General features: G+C 40.6%; 1 protein-coding gene across 1 annotated transcript; it reads left to right on the top strand.

Annotated features, from left to right (window-relative positions):
* The first annotated feature begins 2576 nt into the window (after positions 1-2576).
* LOC129523179 (UDP-glucuronosyltransferase 1A8-like) lies at positions 2577-9279 on the top strand. Its single transcript, XM_055345797.1, is given in 5 exon segments — positions 2577-2678; positions 2922-3017; positions 3484-3558; positions 3560-4345; positions 8998-9279. Coding segments are annotated over 5 exon segments (1341 nt in total).
* Positions 9280-13969: the final 4690 nt, after the last annotated feature.

Raw genomic sequence — 13969 nt, 5'->3', positions numbered from 1 at the left:
ATTCCACCCCCCCCCCCCCCCCCCCCCCGCCTTCCTACCTTATTAGAAGCAAAACCTCTTCCCTCTGTAGTGTTCCAGCTATTCTCTCTTTAAATCTCAGGTCGAATTCATAGCTTTTCAGGATGATTTGAAGTTATCTGGGTAAGTTGGTGGGGACAGGTGACATGGGGACCCTACTCTTCTGCCATCTTGCCTCGCTCCCCCCCCCCCGGGGGTTATCTTCTGATATATCACCCCAGATTCACATCTCCAGCCTCCTATTTTGCAAAAAGTGGTCACTTTTCTATTTGTAGAGTTGCAGCTATTCTTTTCTTAGATCTGTGGTTGAGTTTTCGGGAGTTCAGTATGATGTAATACTCTCTAGCTGAATTCCTGGGAGCAGATGAAACTAAGGCCTCCTTCTCATCTGTCTTCTTGGACTCTCTCCTGATTGGTTTATTATAAATGTGTACTTATTTAATTATTTTAGAGAGAGAAATAGAGAACATGAGCACTGAGGGGGAAGGGGGGCAGAAGAAGAAAGAGCATCCTGAAGCAGACTCCCTGCGATGAGCACAGAGCCTGACTTGGGGCTCCATCCCAGGACACTGAGATCAGGACTTGGGCTGAAATCAAGAGCTGATTGCTTAACCAACTGAGCCACCAGATGCCCTGAAATATGATTGATTATTGAGTATTTATCTTGTATCCTGCAACAATGCTAAACTAACTTATTTGTTCTAGGATATTTTGTAGATTACATTGGAATTTCTACAGAGATGATCACATTATCTGTGAGTAGCGCAGTTAGAGTTTTCTTTCCAAAGTGGAGGCCTTTTATTTTTCTTGACTGACTGCAATGGTTAGAATCTCCAGAACAATAGGAGTAGAAGTGGTAGGATGGTCATCCTTGACTTGTATGTGATTAGGAGTAAAGCATTCAGTCATTCATCATTAAGTATGTTGTTAGTTATGGGTTTTTCACAGATGCTCTTTATTAAGTTTAGCCCTTTCTCTTCCTATCCTAGAATTGTGAAAATTTTGATCAGGAGTGGATGTGGGATTTTGTCAGACACCTTTTCAGTGCCTATGGAAATAATTATAAGCCATATAATCATTTTCATAGGGATGATTTATTTATATGGTTAATTACCTTGATTGATTTTCTAATGATAAAACAGTCTTGTATTCCTGGAATAAGACCCACCACCTTTTGTATATTATTATTATTATATATATTTTATATACCATATACATGGTATATATATATATGCATATATATAATTTTTTCTAAACCATATAATCATTTCTATAGGCATGATTTATTTATATGGTGAATTGCCTTGATTGATTTTCTTTTTTTAAAGATTTTATTTATTCATGAGACACACACACACACACACACACACACACACACACAGAAGCAGCGACACAGGCAGAGGGAGAAGCAGGCTCCATGCAGGGAGCCTGATGTAGGACTCGATCCCGGGTCTCTAAGATCATGCCCTGCCCAAAGGCAGGCGCTAAACAGCTGAGCCACCCAGGGATTCCCCACCTTGATTGATTTTCTAATGATAAAACAGCCTTGTATTCCTGGGGTATAAAATATATTTCATATACATTTGTATTTTTTAATTTAGTTTGCTAAATCTGGTGTTGAATTTTTGCATTATATTTATGAGGGGTATTGGTCTTTGCATTTTTTTTTTTTTTTGATGTCTTTATCTAGTTTCGGTATGTGGCAATGCTGTTCTCATAGACAACCTCTGTGGCCTCCTAGAAAGATTAGGAAGTTCTCTTTGCTTCTGTTCTCTAGAATATATTATTTCTCTTTTCAGGATATATTCTGAATAATAATTTATTTCTTCCTCCAATGTTTGGTAGCTTGTATCAAGGAAGCCATCTGAGTTTGGAATTCCATTTGTAGGAACGTTTGGATTCAAAGTTAATTCAACGTAAAATATACAAATTATTTTACTCAATTTATGTAATATTTCTCCGTTAAACTAATAGTTTGCATCTTTGGGGAATTTGTCCATTTCATCTAATTTGTAGACATACTGACATAAATTTGTTCTTGGTATTCTTTCTTATTATCCTTTTAACATCTGTGGAATCTGGAGTGATGCCACCTCTCTCATTCCTGATGTTGGTAATTTTTTCTTCTCTCTTTTTTTTCTGATCAGTTTGGCTAGAGCTTCATCAGGTTAATTCATCTTCTCAAAGAACCAGCTTTTGGGTTCATTGATTTTCTGCTATTGATATCTATTCTGAAGTAAGCCATCCAGAAAGACTGATCATGTGCCTTCATTTTTGTTTCTTAGACATTCATCTGAAAGTCCATCAGTCCCTGATATAAATGGTGACTAAGCAAATATTATTATTTGTCTAGTGTTAGCTTGGGCAACTCAGAAGAAGCCATGTTGGCTCCTAACAAAGATTATGCCCCCAGGTTGGCTTTAGAATCCCTCAGTAAATGTTTCTCAGGGTCTTATCTGACATACACCACTTAAGCCACCCATAATTGCACTCACAGAGTGCAATCCAGTCCAATGGAACAAAAAGTCCTTGTGTGCTTTCCATGTGTGAGGCGTAGCATGGGTCCTGTAGAAGGAAAGTGCAAATATGAAGAAGATATACCCTCTGGCGTCAACAAGTGCTCAGTAGAGTTTGGGAGACAGATACAAAGATTCCTGCAGGTGGGTAGCAGGCCAAATTAGGTCACCCTTCAGCAGAGAGGTCTAGACAGAGGAATGCAGAAGCCCAGAGGAAAGAGAGAGGATGCCTAGCAGAGTGCTTCTGGCAAGCTTCAGACAAGTGACCACCCACTGCCTGTGATGTGTGTAGGGAAAGTGACTGAATATAGAGGGCAGTCCTATTCCATCTGTCAATCCCCAGTATGGTCCATGGAGGCAGGATTTGGCACTCTTAACCTTTTGTAGCCCACAAAGGATTTGGAAGTGGAAAAACCAGTGGCAATGCCAGGCTTTTTAGAGGCTCTTGTGAATACAGTTCCATTGTCCATGAGGAAGCTAGTGGTAAGTGACTTCATGTCCTCCTTGGAAACTGGGATGCCAATCTCTTTCTGGGCAAAATTGTCTTATGTATCCTGAGGATAACCCAAGCTTTCCTTGGAACAAATTGGAAAAAATCACTTTAATTGATACTTACTTTCCTTTTTATCACTCTGAGTCCTCAACACGTTGTCTAATACTTCTGTTTCCAGAAGAACATTGCCATGCCATACAATGCATGATCTTTGTCGAAGGCAAAGATCAAATGGTACTGCTGTCTGGAAAATTTACAATTGTGTTTGTCAGCAAATGCTACTCATTCATGATTGTTCTTACGAATGCATCACTGGCAATGAGTGTAGTTTTCTTTTTCATGAATGTGTAAATACACACCCTCTGCTGGGGCGGGCTTTGTGCCTGTACTTCTTCCACGGACTGACTCTATTACACCAGCTCAGAACCCAAGCAGCTGGATTGCCCTGGGCTGCAGTTTTCCAATGGCTGCCACAATTTTGACCGGCTTTCCTCTGTTGTGTGTGTGTCTCCTGCTGACATCTGGCTTTGGCGAGGCAGGCAAGCTCCTGGTAGTACCCATGGATGGGAGCCACTGGTTTACCATGCGTTTGGTTGTGGAGCAACTCATCCAAAGAGGGCATGAGGTGGTTTTAATCATACCAGAGGTGAGTTGGCAACTGGGAAAATCCTCCAATTTTACGGTGAAGACTTATTCCACAACTTACAATCTGGAGGAGTTGAATCAGAAGTTCAAGACTTTCTCTGACTCTCACTGGAATATTCGGCAACAAAGTTTACTTACTATGTTCTTAGATTCATCCAGTGATATTTTTGAACACCTGTTTTTACATTGTAAGAATTTGTTTAGGGACACAACATTAATAGAATACATAAAGGAGAGTTCTTTTGATGAAGTGTTTCTGGATCCTTTTGATGTGTGTGGCTTAATTGTAGCCAAGTATTTTTCACTTCCATCTGTGGTCTTCACCAGGGGATTATTTTGCCATTTTCTTGAAGAAAGCACACAGTGCCCCAGTCCTCCTTCTTATGTTCCCAGAATTTTTTTAGGGTTTCCAGATGCCATGAGTTTCAGAGAGAGAGTGTGGAATCACATCTCCCACTTGGAGGAACATTTATTTTGCCACTATTTTTTAAAAACTCCTTTAGAAGTTGCATCTGAGATTCTCCAAACGGCTGTCACACCTTATGATCTCTACAGCTATACGTCAATTTGGTTGTTAAGAACTGACTTTGTTTTTGACTATCCCAAACCTGTGATGCCCAACATGGTCTTCATTGAAGGCATCAACTGCCAGGAGGGAAAGCCATTGCCAAAGGTAAGTTACCTCCTCTTTTGTGTAGTAAGAATAATCTGGCTTTGGACATTAAAAAAAAGATTCCTTATTGATCTGTCATTTCTCATTTGCAGTCATCACATCTGGAAATCTTTTTCTAATTAAATGAATTATTTTTTGCCAATTCATTGCATCATGTGTCAAAATCTTATAGAGCTGTGCTCTTATATGCATATGTATATAATGGTATAACTTACATAATTTCCAGCCTACGTTTTGTAGTACTATCCTTGTGAAACTACCAAAGAACACAGTAAGAAATGAAATTTCCCTCTTTGTTAATCTAATGCTATCCTTTGTAGGAAAATGCCCTTAGAAGTTTAGTATGGTACTTGTCCCATTTTTCTGAAATTATTTTATATATATGCATATATCTAATATGAAGAGTCATGCCTGTTTTATTAAAATAAAATCTAATAACGGATTGGACTATTGTTTTTTACCTTAGTTTTAGACTTACTAATAAATTATGAACATCTTTATAGTCAATCCATAGAAATCTGTTGCATTCCTTTTTTTAAAGATTTTATTCATTTATTTACCCATTTGGGAGAGAGAGAGAGAGAGAGAGAGCACAAGCACAAGCAGGGAGACAGCAGAGGGAGAGTGAGACGCAGACTCTTCACTCAGCAGGGAGCTCAATGCAGGGCTAGATCCCAGGACCCTGGGATCATGACCTGAGCCCAAGACAGACACTTAACTGACTGAGACACCCAAGTGACCCTTTCGCATTCTTTCTAATAGCGCATAAATTCTTTACTTGGGATGCAACACAATTCACTCAACTAAGCCATACTGACATTGAAGCTTTTTCCCACTGTGTCCTTTATGAGCAAGACTGTACTAAACATTCTTAAATAATTTGTTTGCATCCTCACATTTCCTCATTCTTGTTCTTCTCTCTGTAGGCTGAATATCCTTAGGAGTAGGGGTTGCTGGGCCAAATGTTACACGCATCTTACCTTTTAATTACTTCGACAAATTACTTTCAAAAGATTGAACAATCTGACACTTTGGTCAACTATAACTGAGAGCTCTAGTTTTTCCATACCCTCTCCAGCTTCAGATGGTGTCAGATTTTTAAAATTCTTTTAGCAAAAAGAAATTCTATATAGCTGCTTCAATTTTCAAAGATTGTCCACTTAATTTCAACTTTTGGGAATTATGTATTCACATCCTTTAATCGTTTTTCTAGGGCCATTTGTCTTTTTTACAGCTAATGATTTTAAGTCTTTTGAGTAGAAGGACTATTATTATTACACTTTTTATGAAGTGTAAATATTTTTTCATTGGCTCTTTTTCATCTTTTGTCATATATGGTTTTCATTTTTGGTTAGTCAAACTTGTTAACGTTTTTCCTTTTGGTTTCTGGGTTTCAACTTGTCTGGGTTTTCCAAGCCAGAAATATACAAATATCTTTCCATGCTATTTCTTAGTATTTTTAATTCCTCCATTGTTAAGAGTTATACTTTTTACGGTGAAGAATTTACATGGTGTAATGATCTAACTTTGTTACTTTTCTAAATGGTTAGTCATTGTCCCAATATCATGTAATAAAAATATCCATCCTTTATGTGTGGAATTGAAGTGTGTCTTTATTGTATTTTAAATTTCCATATGTTTGCACCTACTTTGAACTCTTAGTTTTGTTCCATCAATTTATTTATTTACTCATGTGCCAGTATCATATTTTGGTTGTAGTAGCTTTAGTGGAAGTTTTAACATGTTTTAAGGTAAGCATCATACTCACTATTTTTCTAAGTTTTCTTGGTGACTTTTGTAATTTACCCTCCTTCACAAAATTGAAAAATGTTTTGTCTATTTCCAAAAGTAAAAATAAAATATTAGGGTTCTGGGCAGCCCCAGTGGCGCAGTGGTTTAGCACTGCCTGCAGCCCGGGGTGTGATCCTGGAGACCCAGGATCGAGTCCTGCATCGGGCTCCTTGCGTGGAGCCTGCTTCCCCCTCTGCCTGTGTCTCTGCACCTCTCTCTCTCTCTGTGTGTCTCTCATGAATAAATAAATAAATAATCTTAAAAAAATAAATAAAATATTAGGGTTCTGTTTATATGACGTAAAATACTTTTATTAATTTGAGTCAGATTGGCATTCTTTTTTGCTTTGAAGTTTTCCTATTTAGGGTGTAATATTTCTCTTTATTTATTCAGATCTTACTTATGTCCTTTGATAAAAGTTAGCATTTTACTTCATATATCTTTCACTTTTTTAATTGAAATTTTTTCCTGGGCATGTCATTACTTTTGAAACTGTTGTGAACAGGGTATTTTTCATTGGTATTTTGAACTGATTATTAGTAATTAATGTATAGCTTTGGTTTTTGCACATTTATGTTTTATCTAGCCACATTCCTAATTTCTGTCCTTAGTTCCAAGATTGTTATGTACACAATATCATCTGCCAGTAGTAATCCCTCCCCATATTCATGCCTCTTATTTTGTGTTATTGGAGCATGTACCTCTTAAACATTGTTGAACAATTAGTTCAGAACAATTTTTCAATAGTTCCTGAATAATGTTAAATAGTTGGTCCAGGCAGTTTGATTGGGGTTCAGTCATTGGGATTGATAAGCTCTTGAAAAGTTGAAGAGTAAGATTCCTAGGGAATGCATTGCATCAAATTCCAAATTAAGAACCTGGTGGCATGTTTCAGTTAATTACTTTATTGGGATGTATTATACATTTTATCTACTGTTCATGCATCTTAAGGCTAATTACGTTTTGTAAAGTCTTATCTTCTCATACACTGGGAGCCTGATTTTCCTCTTTGAACTAAGGAGTGGCTGGGAATGGATCATGCCCTCAGTGAATCTGTGTTGTGGACATGCTGCTTATATAACTCAGACTACCCAGAGCTTGAACCACTTCTGGCTGGGATAGCGTTTTGTAACGGGGCTCTGTTCACCATGACTGGACTATTGCAGGCACCAGGGTCTTCACATAGCTGAGGAAATTGTGCTCAGATTATGTACACACACCATGTATGAAACCTAAGAAGATAATGATGGGTTTATTTAGCATGACTGCAAGCAAATGAGAGCCAAGGCATCTGTTGGCCTGTAGGATGTACAGACTTATATAATGCATGCCATAGGTATCAGGATTTTGGGGAGGGGTATAAGAATAAACACTCCCATCATCCTTATATTAAAAGTGAATGTAAGTGTTGTAAGAGGGAACATGTTAGTTTGTTTGTGTAAATTAACGATGCTGCACCAGAGATTGGCAAAGTTTTTTTTTTTTTTTTTAAAGGGCAAGAAGGCAAATATTTTAGCTTTTGCAGGGTCACATACAATCTCTGTCTTGTAACTTTTTTGTTCATTGCTTTATTTGTTTACAGTTCATAAAAATTGTAAGCTCCATTCTTAGCTCATGAGCCATACAAAAATAGGTTGTGCAGATTTTCCCATCCCTTTGGAGATGGAGTACAAGTTTTCTGGGTTCCCCTAGGGGATGGTCAGTAATAAGATACTGAGGGAGAAGAGGGATCTAGTAAGAAAAGGTAAGTTTTACTCAGCATAATACCCTCCAGTTCCATCCACGTTGAAGCAAATGGTGGGTATTTGTCGTTTCTAATGGCTGAGGAATATGAGTGAAGTAAGTCAATCGGAGAAGGACAAACATTGTATGTTCTCATTCATTTGGGGAATATGAATAATAGTGAAAGGGAATATAAGGGAAGGGAGAAGAAATGTGTGGGAGATATCAGAAAGGGAGACAGAACATAAAGACTCCTAACTCTGGGAAATGAACTGGGGTGGTGGAAGGGGAGGAGGGCGGGGGGTGGGGGTGAATGGGTGACGGGCACTGAGGGAGGCACTTGACGGGATGAGCACTGGGTGTTATTCTGTATGTTGGTAAATTGAACACCAATAAAAAATAAATTTATTTTAAAAAGAAAAGAAAAGGTAAGTTTTAGATATATGGTAATACACTACTCACCCTAAAAAAAGGCCATTGCATCACCAGGTCATGAGAAGTTTTAATAAATGAGTGCTACTGGTACAAGACAGAGTTACTTAAAAGAGTAATACATTTGAATTTAAAACATTCGAGAGGTAACCAAAGTCCTTCTGATTCACAATGGGCCCGTGGTTTGTGGTGCATTTAATTTTATGAAAAGTACTGTGATTGGACACAAAGGTCTTGTTTTCTGCTTCTGTATTTGGAATTCCAACGTCATCATCCATCCATCTTCACATCAATAACAAGAGCATTGGATGCAGGGAGGGCTAATTTTGTAATGCTCCTGACCCCCAGGTACCTCTATTTTAGGATTTGCACATGTCCCTGAACCCTTGTGGCTGATGGGGTCTCAGTCTTGGGCCATCTGAATCCCATTTTCCTTGGTTCTATGTCTCTTGGCTTTTCCCTGGGCAGAGGCATAGATCTTGTCCCTCACTTCCAAAAGGATGGGACATTTCCTGGGTCACATCCCTGGGCTTGCTCTCCCCTGCACATCCCTGCAGGGCTTCCACTAGTGCTTTGCAAAGACAGACAACAAAAGGTTTTTCTTTCTTCCTGAAAAGACACTCGTTTCCATAGACTTTGTTGGGAAGCTATCAGGCATGTGACTAAGAGATGTTGCAGTGTGATGATCCTACACTGACATTTTCCAGACAGACTTGCATTGGGGATGCAATGGAACTAGGTCTGTGCTACAGCTGGGAGGGCCAGAGGAGCTCTGGTCCAGGGCACAGAGTCGGGAAGTGGAAATGCCCATACAGTGCGTGGATGTGCACAGAAAGGGGAACGTGGAACCCTATGGCCAGGGAAATCTGGGAGGGCTCCAGAGACTAGATGATTCAGAGCTGGGACGGGAAGCCTATCTGGAAAAGTGGAAGGAGTGTCTGACCTTACAGATAGGCCGGCCTTACCCTTTTATGGTCTCTTGGACATAGGCCAATGGCCCCTTGAACACTCAGTCTCAGCCCAGCCTGGCCTCTCTTCAAGCTAGATCAGAACTGGGGCACACAGTAGCCTTGGAGAGGTGGGAAGAAGTAAGAGCTAACCTTTCTTTAGAGTGGCCGTCAGGTAGCTGGGCCTGGAAGCAGAGGGAGTCTGAGCACAGCCCAGGGGTGTCAGTGGTGTCCTGAGTTGAGCTCATATTAACTTGGAATTGCTGCTGATACACCCAGGCTAGTAGAAGCCAGGTAAAGGCTGCCCAGAGGCACCTGTTTGTGGCTGTTGTACGGTAATGGGGCCACAGGCAGCTCTAAATCCTGCTGCCAGGCTCCTTAGGCAGTTGTTAGTAAGCCAGCTGGCACAGCAGTGCCACCCTCATCCTGTCTGGCATCATTTGCCTATCTGTCTTCTCTGCTGGAAGAGCTCCCCTGGAGGCCACGGTTGAGCCTCCATCTTTTTGTTTTTTCCTTAATCTGTTTCCTTTTTAAAGAAGGTTTAGATTCACAGCAAAGTTGAGTGGAAGAGGCAAACACATACCATATATTCTGGATCCTTATTGGTCCCTAGAGTCTAGTCCTGTGTTCTCGCTCCAGCACATTCTCAGCAGATGGTTGGTATATAAGTGACTTGTCAGTCACCAATGGGAAAGTGAAATCATGTTCTTTGTGAAATCTAGGTAATTAGACCTGTCAACTAATTAGCATGGTTTTCTGCTCTTGGAAGAACAGGCTACAGTTCTCTTGATGGCAAGGAGATCAAGTTGCATAATTCTGAGGCTGAGCCTTCCTGGTTTGATGTGTCAGCAGAAGTGCCCGGTACCACCCGGTTACCACCTACCCTCTACCCAGGTGATATGTAGTAAAAAATCAGTGATACCTACAATTGGGTGTTGCATGTACCATTCCAAGCACAGATTATTTCTAATTAAGAATTAATTCATATATCTTAAAGGTTGCCCTTCAAAAATATGTAGTTCAGCCGTGGTTAGTATTTTCACAGAGATGAGAAACCATTAATATTGTCTAATTCCAGGCCATTTGCTTGCCCCCAGAGGAGAGTCCCTGCCAGTTGGTCGTCACTTCCATCCCTCCAGCACCTGGCAACCACTCACCTAATTCTGTCTCTATGTCTTTGCTGCTGCTGGGCATTTCACAGAAATGGAATCACCCAATGTATGGTCCTTTGTAATAGGCTTCTTTCACTTTGGTTTCAAGGTTCGTCTATTTTGTGACACGAACATTTCAAGGCTTAAATATTCCATTGCTCAGACCTCACATTTTGTCCAATTATCAGTGGCTGGACCTTTGGGTTGTTTCTACTCGATGGCTGTGATGAGTGCTGCTGCTGTGAACATTCCTGTACAATGAATCTGAGCCCAGATCTTCTGTGTTGGAGCCCATGAGCCTAACCTTGCTCTACTGCCTCCCTGTGCAGGCTGGAGACTTCTCAGGGCACATCATGCCCCTGGTCTCTGGGGAACATTAGAGGCAGTTTAATTTGCTGAGGGTGGTCTTGACTTAAAATACACAGCTTCTAATCACTCAGTGGACATGACATTTGTTGGCTTTGTGGAGCTTTTGTTTGGCGGTGGGGAGATGGCTGAGTGTGTGGGTGGGCTTAGGTTTTCATTCAGAATCACTGGGTCTTCTTCTGCTTTCCTAGGTTCCAGCATGCTTCCTGAGCCAACAGGCATAGATTATGGCAAGACCTTGTGTGATAGTTCAGGTGTGCATGACTAGCTGTGGGCGAGTCTGTTCTAGCCACGCCAGGAACCACCTTTCACTTGCACAGCCCTGTATCCACACCCATCACCCTCTTTAACTTCCCTCAGTCATGTGGTATATCAGGCAGGAGAAACGTGATCTTCCATCTCTGGGTCTCAGTTGAGAAGCCTGAGAGTCAGGAAATGGGTCATGCCCCAGGCTGACAGGTGGCAGGGCTGGAAGGGGACTCCAGGCTGCTCCAGGGCTCTCACCACCTTCTGACTCCACTTAAACTTCTCAAATCTTAATTTCCTAAAGGGAAGTGATCAATCACATGCTCATAATGTCATTGATAAATTTCTTCTCAAAATAGAGCACCTGGTTCTTTAATTTCATATGTGCATTCTCACAACTTGGAAAGAAGCAGGCAGGTGAAATGTAGAAGAGGTGCCTGGGTGACTCGGTAGGTTAAACATCTAACCTGTGGTTTCAGCTCAGGTCTTCATCTCAGGCTTGTATTTTCAAGCTCCATGATGGGCTCCACACTGGGCAGGGAGCCTCCGTTAATAAAAGAAGGAAAGAAAATTCAATTAAGTGTAAGAATAAAACAGGCAAAACAAGGGCTTGTTCATTAGTCAGCAAACATTTTTGGAGAGCCTACTGTATGCTCAGCATTCTTCTAGACACTGGGCATATAGCAGAGAACAAAATAAATATTGTCCCTGTCCATAGGGTGTCCCATTCTAGTGCAAGTGAGGAAGTGTTCTGCAGGTATCGGGGGTGTGGATGTTAGGGCTTCCTTTTTGTTCTTAGTACTGGCTGGTCAGTTGCTGCCATCAAATGCTTGTCATGTGAATCCTTCGTATTGTTTGATATTTCTACTGTTCCTTCCCCTTTAATTTTTCCACCTCCTTTTCTGTCCCCTTTTATTCCTCCTATACTCTTGTGTTCACAGTGCAGAGCTGATTCTTTCACTCATTGAGAGATTTTAGGGGTTACTTTCTGACCACCAGGGTGACCCTTAGTTCATATCACATAGGACCTAGCTGCCTGATGACAGCCAGAGGAAGCCCCTCTGTGGGACCTGTCCTGGGCATCCACAGATTACAGATTGACTCACTAATCTCACAGCCCCCTGAGGGAGGTACAGATGCAAGCCCCATTTGAGGGAATGAGAATCAGGCACAGAGGGGTGGGGTTGCACAGCTTGGAAGGGGTAGGCTGACTCCAAAATTTTTGCTTTTAATGGCAGTCAACGTGGGAATCGTGGTGTTAGAGGATATATTTTCAGGATTAGAGTCTGTGGTGTTTTTTGTTTTTGTTTTTGTTTTTTTCTGAGTCTGTCTTCTGATGGAACAGAAAATCCTAGCAACAGGAGTTCATCCATGAGAAGGGAGGGAACTAGATTTTTTTAAAAAGGTGAGACCAATGAGAATGGAAGGACAACCTGCCTAAACACATGGGATGCAGCAAAGGCTGCCCTAAGAGGGAAGTTCATAGCAATACACACGTTACAAAAAGAAAGATCTTAAATAAACTATTTAACTTATACCTCAAGTAACTAGAAAAAGAACAAACTAAGACCAAAATTAGTAAAAGGAAGGAAACAATCAGACCAGAAAATAGGGGAAATTGAGGTTAGAGAGGCAATTGTAAAGATTAATGAAACTTGAGTTTGTTTTTTTAAAAAACATATAAATTGACAAACTTTCAGCTGGACTAAGGAAGCAAACAGAGAAGGTTCAATTAAAATAAAAAATGAAAGTGGAGATATCATAAGGGATGTCACAGAAATACAAAAGTCCATAGGAGACTCCTATTCACCATTTCATACCAACACACTGGACAACCTACAAGAAATTGATAAATTACTAGGAACTCACAACCTACCAAGACTGAATTATGAAGAAATATGAAATCTAAACAGCCAGTAATGAGTAAGGAGATTGAATCATTAATAATATGACTAATTTGATTATTAATCAATCATTAATCAAATGAATCATTAATCAAAAATCTCCTAACAAGAGTACCTTTTGGGCTTAGGTTTTAAGTATCCTACAATTGATGTCAGCTCAGGTTTCGATCTCAGGGTCACAGGCTTGAGCACGACACAACCCCAGGTTATGCCTACACTGCTTGTCTCAAGAGACCTATGAATTGCCAGGGGCCAGGCCTGTGCTTTCTACAGGGCAGCAGCCACTGGGTAGGTACTTGTGGCTACGGGCATTTGAAATATGGCTCATCCTGAGATGCACCGTAGTGTAAAATACAGACCAGTTTTGGAAGACTTAGTATGAAAAAAGGAACCTGAAACATCTCATTTCAATTTGATTTCATGTTGAAATGATCATGTATTGCATAGACTGGGTTAAATAAAATATACTATTAAAATTAATTATACCTGTTTATTTTGTTTTTTACATGTGGCTACCAAAAATTTTTAAAACGATGTATGTAACTCCTATTGTATATCTAGAGGACAATGCTGGATAGATGGTCGTACCCAGGGCTTTTGCATAGAACCTATTGATAAGTAATAGATCTGACCCTTCACTGGTGTTATTAGGGAAAGGACAGGCAGAGACCCCTGTGTGATTCTTAATTCATGGATCAGGAACACCAGGTTAGTAGACTTGCATACCAACCCCAAATTACAGATTCTGGGCCTGGGTGGATGTTTCTCTTCCACTTGGTTGCTCGCCAGAGGGATGCTCCAGAAGGGCCACCTGCATGCAGCCTCCTTTCATGCAGAATGACACCAGTCACGCACCTGTTATGCAGAATGACATCTGTTAAAGACACCTGTCATGCAGAATGACACCACACCCAGAGGCCCACCTGAGCCAGAGACCCCCACAGATGCAGTAATAGATGTAAGCAAGAATTGCTTAAGGCTAACTCTTCCAAGGCCTATAGTTTCTTTTTAAATATTCTGGGATTTTTGCCTCTATTGGCTTGGATGAGTTAAAAAAACCAAGAC

The sequence above is a fragment of the Nyctereutes procyonoides genome, unplaced genomic scaffold (assembly GCF_905146905.1).
Source record: "Nyctereutes procyonoides isolate TBG_1078 unplaced genomic scaffold, NYPRO_anot_genome, whole genome shotgun sequence".
Lineage (NCBI taxonomy): Eukaryota > Metazoa > Chordata > Mammalia > Carnivora > Canidae > Nyctereutes > Nyctereutes procyonoides.
The sequence above is the reverse complement of the archived record's forward strand: the minus strand, read 5'-3'. Positions and strand labels throughout refer to the sequence as shown.